Source organism: Embiotoca jacksoni, unplaced genomic scaffold, assembly GCF_022577435.1.
Source record: "Embiotoca jacksoni isolate LCO1_2020_lvr unplaced genomic scaffold, fEmbJac1.0.p SCAF_37, whole genome shotgun sequence".
NCBI classification, from domain to species: domain Eukaryota; kingdom Metazoa; phylum Chordata; class Actinopteri; family Embiotocidae; genus Embiotoca; species Embiotoca jacksoni.
Genome location: NW_027185389.1, coordinates 1,326,364 through 1,347,153, shown reverse-complemented (window position 1 = coordinate 1,347,153; position 20,790 = coordinate 1,326,364). Strand labels below are relative to the sequence as shown.

Here is a 20,790-nt window from a genome sequence, read left to right as displayed (position 1 = left end):
CGAGGGTGGACTTGCGGAGCTGGTAGGACTCGAAGCTCTCCTGCAGGCTGCCGTAGCGCTTGGTGAGCTGCTCCTTCAGGCGCTCCAGTCGGGGCTGCAGGGTGAGGTTCTGCTCGGCCAGGGTCCGGTTGTTCACCAGCGTCCTCTCCTTGCTCTGCTGGACCTCCTGCATCTGGAAAAAAAAAAAAGAAAAAAAGACAGCGGACAATTAATACAGATTGTTTGCTTAGGAGGGAAAAAAAAAAAAAAAAAGTTACTGTAGAGGTTATTAACTGTGAATCATCATCATCATCGCACAAACTGCCGGGTTTTCACACACAACTCCCACAAACTTCTTCACATCGTTAGAAAAAGACAAGCTGCTGAAAGAACTGTTGGAAATCGGCACCTTTTCTTTCCGTTGTGATTTCCACGACCAAAAAAAACAACAACAACAAAAAACCTCAGTAAAAGTAACTTTATCGTCGAGACTGCTGCTCTTCTTCAATATGTGAATGTACATTCAGGTACGTCAAAACATGATATCTACTCGCATAATCCATCTTCATATTAAGATGCTTCTAACTATGTATTCAATTAATTACCTCTTCGGCATGAATACAGTATTAAACCCGTCTTATTCATCCATTAAAAAACCCACAATTTATCCTGAAGAGTTTCACCGCTTCATTACCGGGCGGCAGCGGCGTGTGATTTGATTACGGGGAAGCGGTGAGACTCGTTGACACGTCTGTGGAAAAGCTGCATGTCGGCTGGAGGACCAAAACACGAAGCCTTAAAAAGAGGTTAATAAAAAAATTTTAAAAAATAAAAAAACAGAACAAGACCGACGAGGCATTTTTTTCCATCTTACTTTACACTTAAGTCACGTGATTCGGTGCTTCAAATTATAAATAAGACGTCATTTCGGCACAGTTAAAAGTGTCGAACTCCCGCGGGGTTGTGGGTAATCGACAAAAAACAAACAACAACACAGATTTAAAACACAACAGTTGAAATAAAAGCAGTCAAAGACTGCAGGTAAACATCTAATTTGTTTCTCAAATCAGGTCTTCAGGACAGACCGTCCGCACTGTAATATTTGCAAGCGAGTGGATCGGATTTGGGCTCGGGCCCGTCTGCGTGGGTTGCCGTGGTAACGACACAGCTACACGCTGGGTTGGTAAACTGCCTTCGAGGTTGACTCTTTCGGCCGTTCCCGTCTTTGCTAGCTCGGAGCGGTTTTGGAGCCGGAAGTGACCATATTTGGACGAGCTGGGGGGGGGGGGGAGCCAGCGGTGGATCTGAGTCCATCTGATTGGAACCCCCCCCTTCCCACAAGGACACTAAGCCCCGCCCACCTATAGCCACTTTTTGAAGCTAATAAATGACGGGAATATTTCCAGATGGACCGCCAGGAAAACTGCTAAGAAGTTTAGCTGACAACATAATAACTTAAAAAAACAACAAGAAAAATAACCCCTAGTGGCCGTCAGCGGTATTGCAGAATACTTTTTTTAGACTCGGAAGCTACGAAAAAAATCAATCTGGATATGACAACATGGCCGGAGTTGGACCACATCTTTCAAACCCCACAATCCACATTTAAGGTTATTTAAAAATTTAAAAAAAAACTAAACTAAGATAATGCAGACAGACATCATTATGACTAGTTTTTTGTTTTTTCTTCAAACCCGACAACGTGTTGAACGGCGGTGGATTGAAAAGAAAAAAAAAGACAAACTCTCACCGCTGCTTCTCAAATGACTCATTTTTCTCACATCACATTTCTGTTTGTGCGCGAACGTCACCGGGCGAGAACAAAGATGAGGGGGAAACAAAAAAAAACAAAAAAAATCTAAAAATACACAAACGGCGAGGTCACGATTACAGAAAAACTTCAAAAAAAAAACAACCTCAAAACAAACATACATGCAGGAGAAGCTGCTAAATGCGTCCGCTACCATGAAACTTTGCATCTTAAATTGACCGGCCTCCTCCGTTTTCCGCCGAGTCGGACTTTGTCCCATTCAAAAGAAGCGGACCTTTAAATAGCCGTTTTATAACTGCAGGCTTGTTCCGTCAAAGCGAACATATAATTGTTTGCTTGGGGAGGGTAAAAAAAAAAAAACGCTCTCCGTCGTTTCGCTCTCTCGCCACAAAGGCTGGAAATAATCACAGGAAATGTAGGTTAAGAGCTCGTCTGGAAGGACCTACAGACCCGAATCTTTTTGGAGAGACGGTGTGACAGATCCAAAAAAAAAAAACCTACAACCAGATTCGGATCGGCCGTGGCAACGCCAAGAAACTGTCAAAACTGAAAGCACATTTCGTATTCAGTGGTTTCCTCTTTTCTTCTTTTGTTTTTTTTATGTGTAACCACAACCACAGCCACATATTAAACAAAAAAACACAAAACAAAAAAAAAACATCTGTGCAGGAAGCGAGAGACGAACGGAGAGGTGAAGTTTTTAAATGTACAATGTTATAAATAATAATAAACAGATTTGGAAAATGTCTCTGTACTTATAACATACTTTTGGGTGTATAACTTCTGGATATCCATGTTAAAACTATATAAATCTATCAGCAAATAAATGCAAGTTTTTATTTTTTTCTCACTTGTGGTTTCATTTCACCCCATTTAACATTCAGCAACAACTGAATCAACTGGTCACGATTCTTCGCCATTATATTTATATAAAAGTAAATTACTATCAATTAATAATAGAAAAAAAAATGTCAAGGATTTGTGCCACGTTGTGTGATGTCAATCTAAGTATTAAAAAAACATCTCTGTATAGTTATAAATCTCTCTTAAAGCTTTTAGTTTTTTCTCCGGAGAACCGAGTTGTTTTTGCACCTGTCTCTTCAAGGTGAGTCGACGTCAGAGACGCTCTCTTCTGATTGGCCGACTCTTTTCCGACAGTTTTTTTGTTTTTTGTTTTGCCTCTTTTGTCGAGCAACACGACGAAATGACCGAACTGTTTTTTTTTTCTTTCTTTCTCTCAGTTAGACAGAGGGATCTTGGGACATATGACGTAAGAGTGAGACTGTGACATCACAAACTCGAGGAAGCCGAGTTTGTGATGTCACAAACTGAACGTGTTTCTTCATGTGCCGAGCGTTTTGACACTTTCGCAGTATTTATAGAGCACCTAAAGCTGCTATATATACATATGTATATATACATATATATATATATAAAATAAATTAAAAATCTGATTTTGAACGACATAGGACCTTTAAAAGGAGCCAAAACATCATGAAAACTGGATCCTAACAAAAAAATAAAATAAATAAATAAATAATAATATATATATATATATATATATCACTGAAGCTTTAGCTTGAACAGGTTCTTGCCTCGGGCCGAAGTCTCGGTTAATGAATCAACGGGTACGACATATTTATCTTTTTAAAGCTCCAGTCATGTGGAAAAAAAAACGTGGCAATGAAACCAAACAAATTCTCGAGAGCGCTGTTTTGCATTATTCAAAGTGGGACTAGATTATTTCCCAGAGCAAAGCATCAGGAGGGGGGGGGGGGGGTGTCCGTGCACTATACAGCTGTATAACTTCTCAGGTTCCCACTCGATGCCTCATGACACCCACCTGCCCTTTTGTTTTGTTAAAAGAAAGAAGACAACAACAAAAAAAACATTTCCCAGACATGTCCACCTTCGGCTCTGCTGATTTGTCCTCAACCTTTTCTTTCTTTCTTTCTTTCTTTCTCACAATCTTAACTTGAACTGCAGAGTCATTGCAGGGAAACGAGTCCCTCCCTCTCGGCTACCTACGAGACGAGAACAATTAAACCGTGGAGACAATCGAACAGGGTGTGGATCAAAAGAACAAACAACAACAACAGCAACAAGCGGCCGACTGGCAGCGAAGCTTTCATCGGATAATAAAACCACAACATATTTTCTTCTTCCTGCTATGATCGATTTGACGTACAGTAGCTCACGCAGTAGCTCCTTATGCTTTGTGAATGGAGGGCCTTTTATTTCTTCCCCTTATCATGTTTTTTTTCCCCCTCACTCTTACGCAAAAATGAGCTTAAATTAGATTTGCTGGAGTAAGAGAGAGAAAAAAACAAAAGCCCCAGCGCCATGACAACAGACGGAGAAAAAAAGAATTGCTCAGTCCTGATAATGTGTGTTTAATGTTTTTTTTAAATTACAGACCAGGTCTCGGCTAAAGGAGGAAGAAGAAGAAGAGGAGGAGGAGGAGGAGGAGGAGGAGGAGGAGGAGGTGGTGTGAAAAGCTTCAAGATTTTACACTTGACTGGTTAAAGAAAAAACACAAAAGTGAGAGATGAGGAGGTGCACGGTGGGAAAGTTTTTCCAGCAGCGGGGCTGATTCAGCAGGGGGACATTAAGGTAGATTAAAAGCCCACACTGGAGGAAACTATTTGGGACACAGCAGCAGCAGCATGGGAAGTAACCAGAAGCACACAATCCTGCGTAAAATGCTAATCTGCCTCTCTTGAGAAGCCAAATATCTGTCTGTGGTTAAAAAAAAAAATTAAAAAAAAATCCAGGCTGCTTGGTTTCTAATCATCTGGTTAAAAAAAAATTAAATTAAATTAAATTAAAATTAAAAAAAAGAAGACTTAAGGATTCAATGAGAAGCAGGTACATGTTAATTTTCTGGGCGGGGATTTGCTGAGTCCTTGTGCTGCTGGAGGAAAGTCAACACAGATATGAGCTAAAGTGTCAGTTAATGTTAGGCTGCCAGCTGGCTCACATTACTGTACACGCCTCATGCAGCTCCATATAAGTCGTATTTATTGGTCGATAAGGAAGTCTGGCATTTATATTTATTCTACAATATGGCATTTTAAGCATGTTGTATGAACCACTGACGGCTGTGAGCCGGTAAATAATGTAGGGCTGCAATATAATTATGTTTGTTGTGGATTTATCTGTCAGTTATTTTCGAAATAAAAATAAAATTAAAAATTAAAAAAAAAGGCAGAATTTTAGCTTCTTTTTTTTTTTTTTACACTAAAATAAAAACCGGATTTAGAAGCGATTAATCACTCGTCCTTTCCTATCGATCAACTAATTAATTAATCGACTAATCGTTGCAGGTGTCAGTTTCTGGCTACTTTGCCAACTTGGTCGCACAAAACATGCAGATTTTTAAATCACGTTTACTGAAGGCTGAAAGGAAATCCAGTTCATTTAGCTTTCATCTTCACATCACAACAAAGCGAGGTTGTTATAATGACGTACGAGCTGCCGAACAGATTATAACAATAATAAAGACAAGTACCGTTTTCCTTGCGTGTCTGTCCGCGCCAGTAAACGCATCATCCTTAAATTGGCGTATTTATGAGTGGACTTTGGTGCGAAGTGTCGAAGCGAGGCCACCGATTTAAAAAACAACACGTCTTTTCCGCTGGATAATGACTCAACATTATGAAAGATGACTAAAACGTTTTATTGTTCGCACATATCAGGGAACACAGACGAGCTTCTTGTTGTCTGGGGAAGTCGAGGTTTCTCTTTTTTTTTTTTTAATGGGGGAGGTTGGAAAGAAACGATGTCGCAAACCGGGAATCCTTCGAGTGGTAAAAAAAAAACAACAACTTGAAGACAAAGCTGCGTCCGAGGTTAGCGATTTTTTTTATTTTTCATTTTTAACTCCGGTTGACAAAAAGCATTATTTATGGTTAAACAACCAGCCGGTATTCGAGGCGAGCGTTTCCGCTCCTGAACCGCGTGCGTGTGCGTGCGTGCGCGCGCGCGCGTGTGCGTGTGTGGGAAAGCAACAACAAAAGGGCTCGAGGAAGGAGACGGGAACAAAAACCAAAAAGATCAAATCCTCCTCGGTGACCGAGAAAAAGAGTCAACGGCTAAAAAACAAACAAACAAACAACGTACCTCGTCCATCTCCTGAACCATTTTCGAGAGTTTGTCGTCGTCCTCCAGGATCTCGTTGAGCTGAGTCATCGTGTAGCCGTTGAACTTGTTGGAGAAACTGGACATTTTCAGCTCCGGGTGTGTGTGTGTGTGTGTGTGTGTGTGTGTGTGTGCGTGTGTTTTCTTTTGGTGTGTGTGTGTGTGTGTGTGTTTCTCTCCTCGCGCGTCGGTGCCTCTTCTCGCCCTCTCAGATTGTGACAGCTGACTGAGCTGAACAGGAAGTCGAGGGAAGTAATGCGAGGCCCCGGTGCTGCGTTCACGGGCCTGTCGGGAAATATGACACACACACACACACCAACCACATCGGTGGTATAGTGTGTAATGACATTTCGCACAAAATAAGGAATTTATTAGAATTGTAAAACAATAATAAGGACTGTTTTATTTTTATTTCACCATGTTATCTCGCTGTTATGGCCACAACATTTTTGCTTTTTAATTTTTGATCATGTTCGCTGAGCATTTATTTGATGGAGGTTACCGGCAAGATATGATAAATGTTAGATATCAAGGGAAGCTATCTCAGCCAATACTTTTAAAAAGAAAGATGAAAACCTATCTCTTTACGTTAGACTTTAATTAGTTTCTCTCGCACTTGATATTGCTTATTTTATATTTTAACTCTATATCATTAAATGGTTTTTTTTATGTTTTTTTGTGAAACATTGCATGTAATTTTCTTGCCGTGAAGCACTTCGCGCTGCATTTCTTGTATGAAAGGTGCTACGCAAATAAAGTTTATTATTAGCATTTTTAAGACGGTTAAGATAAAGCCAAGTGTCCTGTGGACGTGTCTCTAACTAAAATGAAGTATTCAGAGCCTTTTCTTTGGTAAAAGTAAAAAAATACATCAATTTTTTAAAATCATTTTTAATCATATATCTATAGATATATATATATCTATAGATATATATATAAATATATATATATATTTTTTTTTTTTTACAGTATTCATTGCATATATTCTTCATTTGCAGTACATTTAAATTACATATCTGTAGTGCTATAAAATCGATTTATCATCATCACTGACAATTACAGATCTCCTTGAACGCCACACGCTAAAGGCACCAGTCTTTTCTTTGTATTATTGCTATTAAAAACAATGATGATGATTTCCGAACCGGCCACCGTGTAGAAATGTGAAAATTAAATCCTGAGAAAACTTGAATAAAACCCATAATCTATGCATCATGATGAAGTATTAAAAAATAAATTAATTAAAAAAAAAATATATACATCAGCAGCAACAGAGTCTCTTCAAGCTAAAACAGCAGCTAGCGGCCTGATTATTCAGCCACTCATTCAAGTTGCACCTCGAAGTGCTTTTTTTTTTTTCCTTTTTCATACATTCGACTCTACTTTGTGTCCTAAAAGTAGACGTGCTAATTTAATCAGATTGCATTTAAAAAATAATAATTAAAAAAAAAAAAGATATCCACATCCTGGAGTGTTTTTTCGGTGATTTTTTTTTTTTTTTAAATTCTTGTCACAATATTAAAGCTACTTAAAAACATCCAGCAGTCTTGTTTCCAGCCGCTCTCAGTAGCGCACGTTGAACTCTGACTCGCTGCCGCTGCTGTCGCCGCTCCGTCTCCTCTGCCGCCGCCGCCCTCCTCCACCGCCACCGCCTCCTCCGTCCAACTTCCTGCGGAGGTCTTCGGCGCGGTGGAGTTCCTCCGCCCCCGTCTCCAGGCCCGGGACCTGCCGCTGCACCAGCTTGCTGTAGAGGCCGCCGGCGGCCATCAGCTGAGCGTGGGGGCCCCGCTCGGCCACGCGGCCCCGGTCGATGACGATGATGTCGTCCGCCTTCTCCACCGTGCTGAGCCGGTGGGCGATCACCAGCACCGTGTGCTCCCGCATGGCGTTGCTCAGAGCCTGCTGGACCTGCAGAGCAGAAAAAAAAGTGTAAATTAAAAAATAAATAAACGACGCCTTCTCCGATTACTCACCGTTGTAGTAAAATATCACTTTTTTTTTTTTTTTTTTACTCACGATGTGTTCACTCTCCGCGTCCAGAGCGCTCGTCGCCTCGTCCAGGATCAGAACACGCGGGTTGCGGATGAGAGCTCTCGCTATGGCGACGCGTTGTTTCTGCCCTCCTGACAGCTGCGTGCCCTTTTCTCCGACACCTGAAGAGAAAAACAAAAACACAGAAGGTGCAAAATAGTTTCATCGGCATCTTTATGAAGCGCAGAAGACGGCGAGGAGCATTTTGACAAAGTCAGCATTTTTTTTTTTTTTTTTTTTTTTTTTTTTTTAATATATATAATCTATATTTTAAAGTATTTTAAAGAACTTTTGGGCTCAAAGTAGAAAGACTTCATCTGATGTCAAAATAAGAGCTTTAAATGCTTTTTAAATAATAGTAATTTAACACGTTGGCCGACTGTATGCACAAAAACAAAGTGCAATTTCTTACAACTTGAAGTGTGTATAAAACACATTTTACATTTATATTTCTGTGAAAAGAACATTTCATACAAACCCTGTCACTTCTGTTTTTTGTTTTCTTTTTGTTAATAAAGCGAGTTGTGTTTGGAAAGGCGACTATATGCCGTAAAGAAGAGCTTCTATTGAGTGTGTTTTATTTTGAAAAATCACAGGAAGTTTTGCAAAACTGAAAGCTCCCCCAAATATTGCTTGAGTTTGCTTTAATTATCGCGATTTCCTGGAGACACCGACTTATAGTTTTGGATCAAAACTGTTATTTTAGCTCAATAAAAACATTTAGAAACTTTTCTAAACACGGTTATAATTGAGACGTACTGTTTACAACTTGGGACGAGTTCCCATTGACTCCCTGACAGGAAATAGGACTTGTGTTGCAAGAAGACTAAAATAATTCAGGCTCGATGGGATATGGTCCCAAAAGTGTAAAATATTATTCACTGACCTAAAAGCTTAAATTAAAAATAAAAATTTAAAAAATGGATTATTTTTTTAACGACCAATCAAAGCACACAAACAACCCGACCTAAGAACGAGCAGTTTTAAAATACGTACTGGTGTCGTAGCCTTTGGGCAGGGCGCTGATGAAGTCGTGGGCGTTGGCCTTGGTGGCGGCCCGCATCACGTCCTCGGCGGGGACGTCCGTCAGGCCGTAGGTGATGTTCTCCTCCGCCGTCCGGGCAAACAGCGCCGGCTCCTGACCCACCAGCGCCACCTGCAGGTCGCACAGCAACACAGCGGCTCGGTGCGGGGAAAGACCGACAGCAGCTTAAATTCAACAGCATGTGCGTGTTTTTTTTTGTTTTCCCTGTACGCGTTTCTTAATGTTTTCAATCGATGAAGCTCGCATCCGTTATAGAAAGTAAAAACTATGTTTATTAATTACTTGTCTGTATTTTCTGTCTGTCCGCATATGAACGTTTCACATCACATTCCCTCCGTCTGCAGTTCACACGCAGAGTCTCTGCTGTGTTTCTGTCCTCTGATCTCTGCGTTTCATGGAGGGGCGGAGCTTAATCGGGAGCTTCGAACTTCCTTCAGAAGAGCTTCTTTTGAGTGTTTTATTTTGAAAAAAAAAAAAATCACAGGAAGTTTTGCAAAACTACAAGCTCCCACAAATATTGCTTGAGTTTGCGTTTAATTATCGCGATTTCCTGGAGACACCGACTTAATAGTTTTTGGATCGAAACTGTTATTTTAGGTCAATAAAAACATTTCGAAACTTTTGTAAACAGTTATAATTGAGACGTACTGTTTACAACTTGGGACGAGTTCCCATTGAGTCCCTGACAAGAAATAGGACTTATGTTGCAAGGAAAAAAAATTGTATATTAACTACAGACCGTAAATAAAACCTATAAAATATGAATGCTTTCCTAGCAATCATACTTTTTCCTGTTCGGGAGGTTAGAACTTCTTTCAGAGGAGCTTTTATTGAGTGTTTTACTTTGAAAAAAAAAAAAAAAATCACAGGAAGTTTTGCAAAACTGCAAGCTCCCACAAATATCACGGAGATTTGCTTGAGTTTGCGTTAATTGGCGCGATTTCCTGAAGAGAATAAAAACAGATTAAAAAAAAAAAAAAAAAAGTCAAGGTCGACCCACCTTGGAGTGGAGGTAGTCGTGCCGCAAGGTGTGAACGGGTTTCCCGTCCAGCAGCACTTGTCCCTGCTGGGGAAGGTAGAAGTTTTCCAGCAAACTCACGCAGGAGCTCTTCCCGCTGCCTGAAGGTCCCACCAGGGCGGTGACCGCTCCGGGCCGCACGGTGAACGACACCCCCTGATATAAAAACAAACAAAAAATATGTATATATATATATATATATATAAAAATAAAACAAGAACTAGTTAAGAAAGCGTCTGTGAAGGTTCTCGGTCGTCCGGGTCATCGTTAAGTTTTATCCAAAGGCAGCTGGACTTCTTTAAGTTTCTTGAAGACATTTCCAGACTTTCTTCAGTTAAGAGATTTTCTTCAAACCGAAAAAGTAAAATAAAAATTAAGACAAGATTTTTCACTCGTTAAACAACGGCTTTAAGGCCGATTGGCAGCAGATATTTTATTTTGTCACTAATATCGGATATTATTTGAAACCATCTGTAAATACGTCCCTTAACGTGACGAAAAATGTGAACCTGTACGCTGATGACGCACAACTTTATACAGTATAGTTGTTTTTTTTAAAGATATATTTTTGGATGTTTGCCTTTGTTGGACAGATACAGAGAGAGAAAGACAGGAAATGAGTGAACAGAGAGGAGCTGAGTGATTGAAGCAAATGTTCAAACCGGCTGCTATTTAAAACCAGGAAATGCGTCTCAACCGTTTAACATCCGCTTTAACTGCTTTTAGAAGAAGACAGATGTTGAAATATTAGGTCTGTATTTTTTAAGAATAGTTATACAGGATTGTGGGAACTTGATCTCAGAAAAAAAAAAAAAGAGCTACAAAAAACAACCTTGAGGATGTCGGTCTCGGGCCGCGTCGGGTAAGCGAACGTGACGTCCTTAAACTCCACCAGGCCGCTGCACGTCTCCGGCGCCTCGGTGCCGTCCGCCGGGTGTTTGGGTTTCCTGTCCAGGTACTCGAAAACCTTCTCGGCAGCTCCGACTCCCTGCATGAGGCCCGTGTACACCGACGCGATGTCCTGGAGAGACGGGAAAAAAAAACCAGAACGCCGTGTTTTTTTTCACGTCGTAAGACGGTGAGAAAAAAAAAATAAATTACAAAATAAATTATAAATAAATAAATAAAAACAAGACGTCGTACCTCGAGACTTTCTCCGAGCTCCAGCATGTATATGAAGAAAGAAATCAAGGCGCCGCTGCTCATCTGCCCGGTAACGACGAGGTGGCCGCCGTAGTAGAGCACGGCGAGCTCCAGGGCGAGCTCCGAGATCTGACGTCACAAATCACAAATCGATTCGCGCGGGAATTTAATATCGATGAATAACACGGATCAAAAGCGAAACGCGTTTTTAACGCCGGGCACCTACACAGCTGGACCAAACGTAGCAGGCGTAGGCCAGCGCTTGTTTCTTGTTGATCTGGAACATGACCAACAGTTTGGCGTAGTAGGAGTCCGCCTCGCTGCCCTCGTTGGCGAAGCTCCGCACCGTCCTCATCGCCGAGATGGTTTCCTCCGCGACCTTATTGGCCTCCGCCAGAGTCGTCTGCACCTCTTTGGTCAGTTTCTAAAAGAGAATTATCGGTAAAATAAATACAAAACTTTATTTGTTTTAAAATCAAATTTCATGATTTTTTTTTTTTTCTGCCGGGAAATTTTATTTTACAAAACAGACACAAAAAAAATAAAAAATTCTACGATCAAACAAAGGAGCAAGAAGATTTATTTGACCTGCGGTCAAAATAGATAAAAAATAAAATGCTCCTCCTGAACACCGAAAACTCCAATAATTATCAGGCATTCATTTGTTTTTCAGCTCTGAATTTGAACCTATTTTAGCCCGTTTTTGTTATCTTTTATTTTCATGTTTTTAAACGTCTTTTTCTTTTGCTTGACGTCTCGATGCTTTTAATGTTTTTTTGTGTGAAGCAGTTTTAAAATTGCCTCGTTGTTGAAATGCGCTGCGTAAACACGCTTGCCTAAAAATAACTAATAAAGTTTTGAATGCAACTGAATCTTGTATTATTCATTTCATTCTACTTTATTCATGTTTTGTCTTCATGCATTTTAGCTGTTTTTAAGCATTTTTTTCCCCAATATCATTAAATGTTCCTTTATATCTGTAATGTAATTGTCTTGCTGTAAAACTCAAAGTTTACTATTATAATTATTAAATCTTTAAGTTGTATTATTCTTCACTGTCTATTTGAATGCCGTCTTTACATTCCACAACAACCTAAAGCCGAGCGAGGTTTCCCGGTATTAGTAGCTCCAACAATTAACGATCGACACGGAAACAAAATCCGCTTTACTTTGTAGTATTCGCCGTAAAGCTTGGAGACGAGCGCGATGAACGGGAACCCCATGACGGTCACCGTGGTGAGCTTCCAGGACATCCCGAACATGAAGAGGAAGAAGCCGGCGCCCTTGATGACGCTCCGCAGGAAGACGTTGATGTTCTGGGAGATGAGGTCGCTCACCTGCGTGGTGTCGGCCGACAGACGCGATAGGATGTCTCCTGCGATGTCGGGGGGGGGGGGGGGGGGGGGGGGGGGAATACAAAATACAAAATCTGAAAATAAGCTGACGGAGCGGGCGGGGAGCGACTCAGGGGTGCGTTTCCAGGCCGGTTACCCGTGTGGTTTTCGTCAAAAAAGCCGATTTCCTGCCTCATCAGAGTCCTGAAGAGGTGGTTCCTGAGACGCAGGTTCAGTCTGGCGAACGTCAGGGTGAAGACGCCTCCTCGCACGCCCATCGCGATGGAGCTGAGCGGAAAAAGAGAGAGAGAGAGGAAAAAAAATAAAAGGGCCGTCGGGGGAAGTTTTACGGTGCGACACGTGACAGGAAACTGACACGTATTCAATAAAAAGCACGTCAGTTTTGTACCTTTAATCGGATTGCACACAGAGGAGGAGAGAAGATAAGCGTACTTCACAGTGTAAAAGTACAGAAACATGCAATGAACTACAAAGTACCAGGATGATGCATTCAAAACGGTGCAAAAAAAACCAAAACTGCATTCTTTTTCTTTTTACTTTTTAGTACGCACTGCAGCTTCCCTTAAAAAGTATCTACCGTTGCATATTGTGCGTTTACAATCGGGACGTACTACATCTTTTTCTAGCGTACTAAATAGTTCGGGAGTTTGGATGTTGGAGCGTTTCTACACTAAACGGTCGCCATTCTTGGCTACGCAAGAGAATTTTCAAATTAAGGCTCAGAAGCTGTTACCTAGCAACCGCTACGGCGATGACTCGGCAATATATTTTTTTTTTAGACCTTTACCCAGAACATTTTTAATCGCAATACTTTGTTAAACTCTTACAGAACAGAAAAATATTGAAATAAGTTTGGAAATCAAGACAAAATCAACTTTTCATCAAATTTCAGAATAATCGCTCAGCAAAATTGTAGTTTAAGCGGTCTGAGAAAACACTGTAAACTATTTTAGTGGAAATTTGGAAACTAAAATTGAATTGCTGAACATGCTTTCTGAATTCTTTGAATATTTTCTATTAATAAGGAATTTTTTTTTTTTTTTTTTTAGATGTTTTGCACTTTGATTTTTTTTTTTTTTAACATAGAAAAATAATTCCTTTTCCCTTCAACTACACAACAGCGATTCCCAAACTGCGGTACGATGTTTGTGGAAAAAAAACGTTGAAATGAAGAAAAACAATAAACGATTACGTATCGATCCGAATATGGATCCGGTATGAAAGATGCTCACCTGGCGAAGGCCAGAACGGCCAGCGTGATCACAGGTTTGGCGAAGTGCTCCATGCTCTGGTGAACCACGATGCTGTCGATGGCCTTCCCGTAGTAGTACGGTATGAAGGCTTCACCTGGAGGTACCAAAAACAAAAACAAAAAAACGATAAGGCAAAGACATCAGGGTAAGATTTAGCTCGTTTAAATTGGGAGGATTTGCTGTTTTGTTTGTGTTTGTGTTTGTGTGACACTCACACACTGCAGAGATGAGGAGGAAGAGGACGGCCACCGACAGCAGCTCACCATCCTTCTTGCAGTAGGTCAGCAGGCGTCCCAGCGTCGCCCCGGAGCTGCTCTTCTCCTCCTCCTCTTCCTCCTCCTTCTTCTTCTTCTTTCTGTCCCCTCCCACCTCCTCCTCCTCCTCCTCCTCCTCAGCAGCTGTCTCCACCAGCTTCTCCGTGTCCTCGGAGCCCCTTCCACCTCCTCCTCCACTACCTGAGCTGGACTTCTCTCCGAGCCGCCTCCAGAGCTCCACGACGCCCAGAGAGGAGACGCAGGTCCAGCACACGAGGCTCAGAAACCAGGGCTGGTGGGTCAGGGGCTCCAGCTCGGACAGCATCAGCAGCTTGGCCAGCGTGTAGGTGATGACGACCAGGCAGACGAGGAGGACGAGGGCGGTGACCTTGGCGACCCTCGGCGGGCCGTCCGCCTTGTTCCGCGACACCCCGGCGGAGGCCCCCAGCAGGAGGGCGGCCCGCAGCAGCACGGTCCCCCACAGGTCCAGCGCACACCGGGCGATGCTGAAGTCCAGGGCCTCGTTCGTGAATACGGTCCAGTGAGATCCGCGCGCGTACAGGACGGTGGTGACGACCACATCCAGGAGGACGAACAACACGGCGCAGCTCACCGCCACCCCGGAGCCCATGTTCAGTGTCAGAGGAGAGCTTTTAATGGACTTCAAGATCAGTATTTACAGTTTCTTAAAGTGCCCCCCCCCCCCCTCTGAATTTGCCCTTTCAAAATAAAACTTTTAAGCGGTTATTAGAATTTCTTTGCGCTTTTATTTTTGTAAATAACCAACTTCCGGTCTTCTGCGGCTCGTAGCCACACAGGGTGAAAATAAATAAAATAAATAAAGTAGTCCTACTAAAATGTGACGTATCACCACGTCGTAAATGATTACCCAGAAGGTCGTAAAATTAACCTGACGTGTTTTAGACTACATTGTAAACTAGCTGTATGAATTAGCTTTTAGCAAAGGTGGCGTCAGGTTACGAATAAATGTCGGTTTATAGTCTCTTACTGTCCAGCCTGGCGTCCCCGGGGATGTCTCATAACGCGCTGCAAAGCTGTCTCCGTTTATTATTATTATTGTTATTATTATTAAAAACACACAGTCGCGTAAATATCGCACCGGCTACGAGACGTTCACGTCTCAAAGTTAAGAAAATGAATCGAGATCCGTCAAGTGCACGCGTAGGTATCAAAGATCGTGAATATCACAGAGGACTGACACTAACGGTTAAATAGAGAACCCGACATCCGCAGTGGTTTTTAACGCGCAGAAAAAAGGGGACAGAGTGATACCTCTTTTTTTTTTTTTTTTTTAGCTTCTCGGACGCATTTACAGCTGTAGCGGAAGTGACCGGCCCAATACGCCCAATAATATTATAAACTTTTTTTTTTTTTTTTTTTTTTAAAGTGTTCAAGAGCTACGGGTTAAGAAAAGCCCCAAAATAATGTTAAAAAAAAAAAAAATCGATCAGTGATCCTCCACAAAATGTACTTTTCATCGCAATACTTTGTTGAATTCTTTTAAACAAGAAAAATGTTTAAAAAAAAAATAAATAAATAAAACTGGAAACAAGACAAATAAACTTTTTTTTTTGGCATCAAATTGCATAATAATATTTTCTATTAATAAGCTCATTTTTTTATGTTTGCCCTTTGATTTTTACATAGAAAAATAAACAGAATACCTTTTTTTCCGCCTTCAACTACACACCAAATTAAATGAAACAATACCGTTTATTTAGTATTATAGCTTACAAAAATTATATTGTATGACAAAGTGAAAACAATAAGTTAACATCATTTTCATGGGCAAGTGGAGAGGAAAAGCTCAACAACAACACACTGTGGTCCCATCGGTTCCTGCAGATTCTTTTTGGCCAGAGGATTCACATTCATCTACAGTTAAAACGTTGAACTGAAGCACCTTCACCTGACGTGAGTTATGATTCCTGCGTCCGAGTTTCTGCGAGGCCTGAATATTCATCATCCGCCAAAGTCTGCAAGGGTCTCCGCAGACCTTTTCTACAGACGTCCACGAGTGAACGTACGGACTCGCGTTCATCGCAAGTGAGCCGACTAACAAAAATTAAAAATGGATTCGGAGGCGAGTCACGGCTGTGCACCAAAACGAGCAGGAGGGAGCAGCAACTTCCACGAGTCGGTATTTCCGAGTTACACCGTTTGATCGACACCAACACTTTTGAGTTGCACGTGTTTGGTTTTTTTTTTGTGACCGCCGGTACGTCGACATTTCGTCCAATGCGCTCGGCTGGCGAAGCCGCATCTGTCGTGTGCGTGTTCGTAGCACACCGGCCTCGAATGTAAGTCCGACCGTGTTCGAAGTCTCCATCAGTCGGAGCGCGAAGACACACATACAAATTTTTTTTTTTTTTAAATAAAACACGAATCGGCGTTTTAGTAGCACCAACATCTGGATTTCAGACTCCCGGTCGAGCTCCACTCATCCGTCCATCAGTGGACGTCCGACCCGGTCAGGTGATACGCCAGCTCGGTCTTGATGTCCTCCGAGCCGCTCTGCTCCGTGGCCAGGACCGTCTCCACGGGAAAAGACAAGTACAAACTCTCCTTGACCTTTTTCGGCGAGGGCGAGTCTCCCGCGGAAAACAGCGGGTCGGAGATCTTGAAGGTCATCGGGGTCACGTGGTGCGTCCTGCGTTTGGCGTTCTTCTTCTTCTCTTGCTTGTAGGCTGCGTTCATGTTGGCTATCACCTTGGAAACAGCGCACGAGAGAAGAAACGTAAGTTGATGCGAGTTTTATCAATTGAGTCCTCGAACGGTCGGTTATGTTTGTGAATATTTATCTCGGGTCATTTGCTTCCACGTAACGCATCCCGGTGACCGTCCGAGGTAAAAACTAGTGTTAAATTTGTGTCTTAATAATTGATGAGGAGATTTCTGTGTGAGAAAATAAAGAAAAGACAGGAACCCTTCAAGCCAATCAGGAACCAGAGCTGTCCTTCTGTTTTTGTAGCACCGATACCAATCAACAGATAAAATGACTGACAGCTAAAAAGACCAAAACAGAAACAAACAAAAAAAAAGCCTTACATTCACGTGGCCAGAAACAAGTCTCCAATTTAACGCTTGTGTTGTTCTGTATTTGTCACGGCAATTTATTGACTGAGAATTTGACGAGGATTTTGGAGCCAGCCTCTAGTGGCAGTCGGTGGTATTGCAGCTTAAGACACTTCCGCATCGGTGTCATTTTTCAGACCTGGAAGCTACGAACACTTTTATATCCGGTCTGCGAGCTGTGAATCTTCCGCAGTCCAGCTACCCGAACTTTTCAAAGAACCCAAGTACGTCCAATCAGACGGGAGAAACAGCTCGATGAAGTAAAATAACGTGAATTACCAGCTGCTTCACGCAGTTCTGCTGCTCCTGCATGACGGTCATATACGTGGAGACCTTCTCCTTCACGGAGAACACGTCCTGCTCCGGTTCGTCGTAGTTCAGCAGGCTCAGCGTGGTCTACGCGAAGAGAAACCGACGTTTAAATAACAAGCAATAAAAACAAAAACGAAACCACGCCGCGAAGACAAAACCTCGGCGCGGCCTCACCTCGTTCGGTAAACTGGCCTTCCTGTTGAACATGAGCGAGTACGGCGTGAACTTGGTCGTGGGGTTGGCGGACGTGCGGAACAGGAAGAGCACCGGGTCCAGGAAGTCGTCCCACTCCGCCTGCTTCTCCGCCACCATCTGGGCGACGGCCTCCTTCAGCAGCGGGCTCGTGCAGTCGTGCAACGGGTTGAGCTGCGGCTGATCCAGAGGAGACACCTTCTGCACGATGCTCCACCGTTCACACAGCAGCTTCGTCAACTAGAGGAAAAAAACAACAACAACAACAAAAAAAAAAACAACCTTACTTTAAATGTAATGGCCAACCGCTTAAAAATGACCGCCACGGACAGGCCGTTCGATGAAAACAAATTATTTTAATATATTTTCATCCCAAAGGTCTCAAGACCGCGCCGGACGAATTTCTAGTCGGGCTGATAAAATCTGTAGGAGGAGTTTGTTAAGGTACAACGCGTGGAAATCACTAAAATGGCCACCAAATAAAAAATGGCGGACTTCCTGTTGAGTTGAGGTCGTGGTGCCGATTGACTTTTATTTAGCTCAAGATGTGACACACACGTCCACCAAATCTTGTTCCACATTTATGAGTGAAAACTCAGTAAAGGATCAATAAGTTGATCACGAATTCAATATTATGCTTTTCGAAATATGCGATGTAATTTTTTTTACACTCAATTTGAATATTATTCTGAATATATTATTTTACACATTATATAATCTTCCTTTAAAGACCAAATACAAATTACAGTTAAATGTATTCAAAACTCTGGTTCATTATTACAAAAAATAGTTTTCAATGTCTAAAAAAAAAATTTGGTAAAAGTTTTGATTCGTTGGATAAATATTGTGTAGAATTTCGATGTCTTACAATCAACAATCAGTTTACCTTAAAAAAAAAAAAAAAAAAAAAAAAAAAAAAAAAAACTCACCTCGTCACAGAAGTCATGATTGTACGTGCACACGATAGTTTTCGGAGCACCGAACCTGATCGAGTTCAAACTTCAGGTTAGTGATTAAAACCTCGTAAACAATCTTTACAAATCTACAGTGACGGATTGTTGTTGTTGTTTTTTTTTACCTGTATATGCATTTAGAGATGCATCTCGCCACGGAGAGAGCGTCCGTCTTTTTCACCGGAAAAGCCTCCGGCCATTTACTGAAGTAATCGATGACCAGCGTGACGCTTTTGTTGCCTTGCTGGGTCTCTGGGAAAGGTCCTGAAAAAAAGAGAGAGGAGAGGAAATACAGACGACAGGTGTCACGTGTGTCGGGAAAAAAAACTATCCTGCAGAAATAGGAATATTTGATGACATGAAGTGAGGGAAATAAAGAAAACCTAAAATGTCAATCCCAACGATATCCCAGGGTGCGTCCACTTTTATTGGCCGAATAATCCTCGCTAGGTTTTTATTCCTCTCCGTGTGCTGACACGTCTCGCATACTTTGATCTGAAACACAAAAGGTTTAGACTTTATTATTATGATGTAAAAGAGATGCTAAAACGACGCCGCAAGTGTTTAAGGCGCGCGTACCCAGTCCACGACGTCCTTGATGATCCCCAGCCAGTAGTACTTGCTCTGGATCCTGTGCACCGTCTTCTTCTGGCCCAGGTGATGGCCGATGTCGTTGAAGTGGCATTCGAGGAAGATCTGCCTCTTCCTCTCGGCCTCGATCACCACCTCCCTCTTCTCCTTTTTCTTGGGTCCCACGTAGTACAGCTTGCTCTCTTGAACACACATAAATGAACGTGTTGTGAGACACTTGACAGTAAAAGCAAAGTTGCTTTTTTATTTTATTTTTTAATCCTAAACAGATAGGCAACTGTATGATTGCAGAGAAATCACACCAATACTGCATTGAAGAATTTCCGCATTTAATGTTGTTTTGTTTACTGGGAAAGGTTGATAGTTAATTGAACATAACTTTGGACTTCCTGCAAACAGTTAAGGGTCCATTCTCCAATTCGGCGTGCAAACTTTTGACCCAAAACCAAAAGCCACTCAACATAATCCTCTTCTGCCAAAGCGCACCGCTAAATTAGCAAGAAGCAAGGGCGAGTTTCAGAGAATAATAGGTTTAAATATAAAACTGGTGACATCGAACCACTAAAGTTAACGAGCCGAATTTTTCACAGGCTCTTAGAGTGATTTAAAATCTCACAGTGTTTCCTAGACGATAAAGACTTCACTATGAAACAAGGCGATTTGTAAATTGGGAGGTTTTGTGAATGGGATTTCGTGATAACAACAGACGCTACTGGGAGCTTAAAGAAACACAACACTGGGGTTGTTGTTGTTGTTGTTTTGCCTGTAAATTAAAAAAACAACTTCTTACCGTCAACGATGAATTTCTGAGCGTATCTTTTCAGATTCTTCTTTCGTAAAGGATTAATCGTCTGAGGAAAACAGCCTTTAGCCACAAAAGTGTAAATGTCGCCGAGTTTGTTGGAGCTGGACTCCACCACCTCCTCCTCGGCCACTTGCAACGACTCCACGCTTAACATTTCACAACGTGGGAATCAGTACATACTGTACTCACAAATAAACATCAATACGCCGTTGAACGGCAGAGCCGCCGGTAACGAGGACAAAACAATATCACAACAGTCACAGGAGAGGAAATACTAACAGCCTCTTCCTGGTCTCTTTATCTTCTTCTACGTTTTGCCGTTAAAGTGGTTGGTATCCAGTTTTGTTTTGTGTCTTAGCGCCCCCCTCTGGACAAAACAAATAATACTGCTAATTTACACAGAGTGACCACCGGAGGGCAGTGAGCACTCATTTTAAACGCTCTCATTTTAAACCTTCAACTCTCTCAAACCTCAAGACAGACGTGATCATATACTAAAACTTCCGGTGATGACTTTCAAAATAAAACTATCGTAGTAGCCTGAGAATTGTGTCCGCAACATTAATACAACAAATGAGTCCACACAGCTACGGGATCTCTAATGCGCCTTGAATATTAATTATAAAGAGAGTCTGAAAGAGTTCTGTAAATATCCGAAAGAAACCCTCACAAATAATTAAATTAAATTAAATTAAATTAAATTAAATTAAATTAAATCTCGGCATGAAGACTTCACAACCTTTCTACATTGACAGGAATAATAATGAACGTACATTTCTCTCTCAAATGGTGTCACTCCCATTAGGTGGTTTTAATAGATAGATAGATCGATAGATCGATAGATACTTTATT

General features: G+C 41.8%; 3 protein-coding genes across 4 annotated transcripts; all 3 read right to left on the bottom strand.

Moving 5' to 3' along the window:
* Positions 1-6,131, bottom strand: vps37ba (VPS37B subunit of ESCRT-I a; the record flags this gene model as incomplete). The annotated part of the gene is given in 2 exon segments (XM_069166238.1): positions 1-172; positions 5,873-6,131. Coding segments are annotated over 2 exon segments (277 nt in total), but the record flags the coding sequence as incomplete, so codon positions are not given.
* Positions 6,132-6,859: 728 nt separating this feature from the next.
* Positions 6,860-15,345, bottom strand: abcb9 (ATP-binding cassette, sub-family B (MDR/TAP), member 9). The gene is made up of 11 exons (XM_069166171.1): positions 13,951-15,345; positions 13,715-13,829; positions 12,619-12,749; positions 12,297-12,502; positions 11,354-11,551; positions 11,128-11,256; positions 10,817-11,005; positions 9,967-10,140; positions 8,918-9,077; positions 7,907-8,043; positions 6,860-7,798 (listed from the first exon to the last, which is right to left on the bottom strand). The coding sequence occupies exons 1-11, from the start codon at positions 14,618-14,620 to the stop codon at positions 7,454-7,456; spliced, it is 2,454 nt and encodes an 817-aa protein (XP_069022272.1). The 5' UTR covers positions 14,621-15,345; the 3' UTR covers positions 6,860-7,453.
* Positions 15,346-15,704: 359 nt separating this feature from the next.
* On the bottom strand, positions 15,705-20,516 carry LOC138208345 (gypsy retrotransposon integrase-like protein 1). Of its 2 annotated transcripts, none has more exons than XM_069166172.1 (8): positions 19,924-20,516; positions 19,122-19,315; positions 18,926-19,037; positions 18,668-18,806; positions 18,519-18,588; positions 17,572-17,829; positions 17,365-17,481; positions 15,705-16,719 (listed from the first exon to the last, which is right to left on the bottom strand). In XM_069166172.1, exons 1-8 carry the CDS (start codon positions 20,090-20,092, stop codon positions 16,462-16,464), a joined length of 1,317 nt encoding a protein of 438 aa, XP_069022273.1. In that variant the 5' UTR covers positions 20,093-20,516; the 3' UTR covers positions 15,705-16,461. The 2 variants fall into 2 exon arrangements, with proteins under 2 accessions (XP_069022273.1, XP_069022274.1); XM_069166173.1 differs by having other exon boundaries at positions 18,519-18,573; positions 19,924-20,515.
* Between the last annotated feature and the right edge of the window lie 274 nt (positions 20,517-20,790).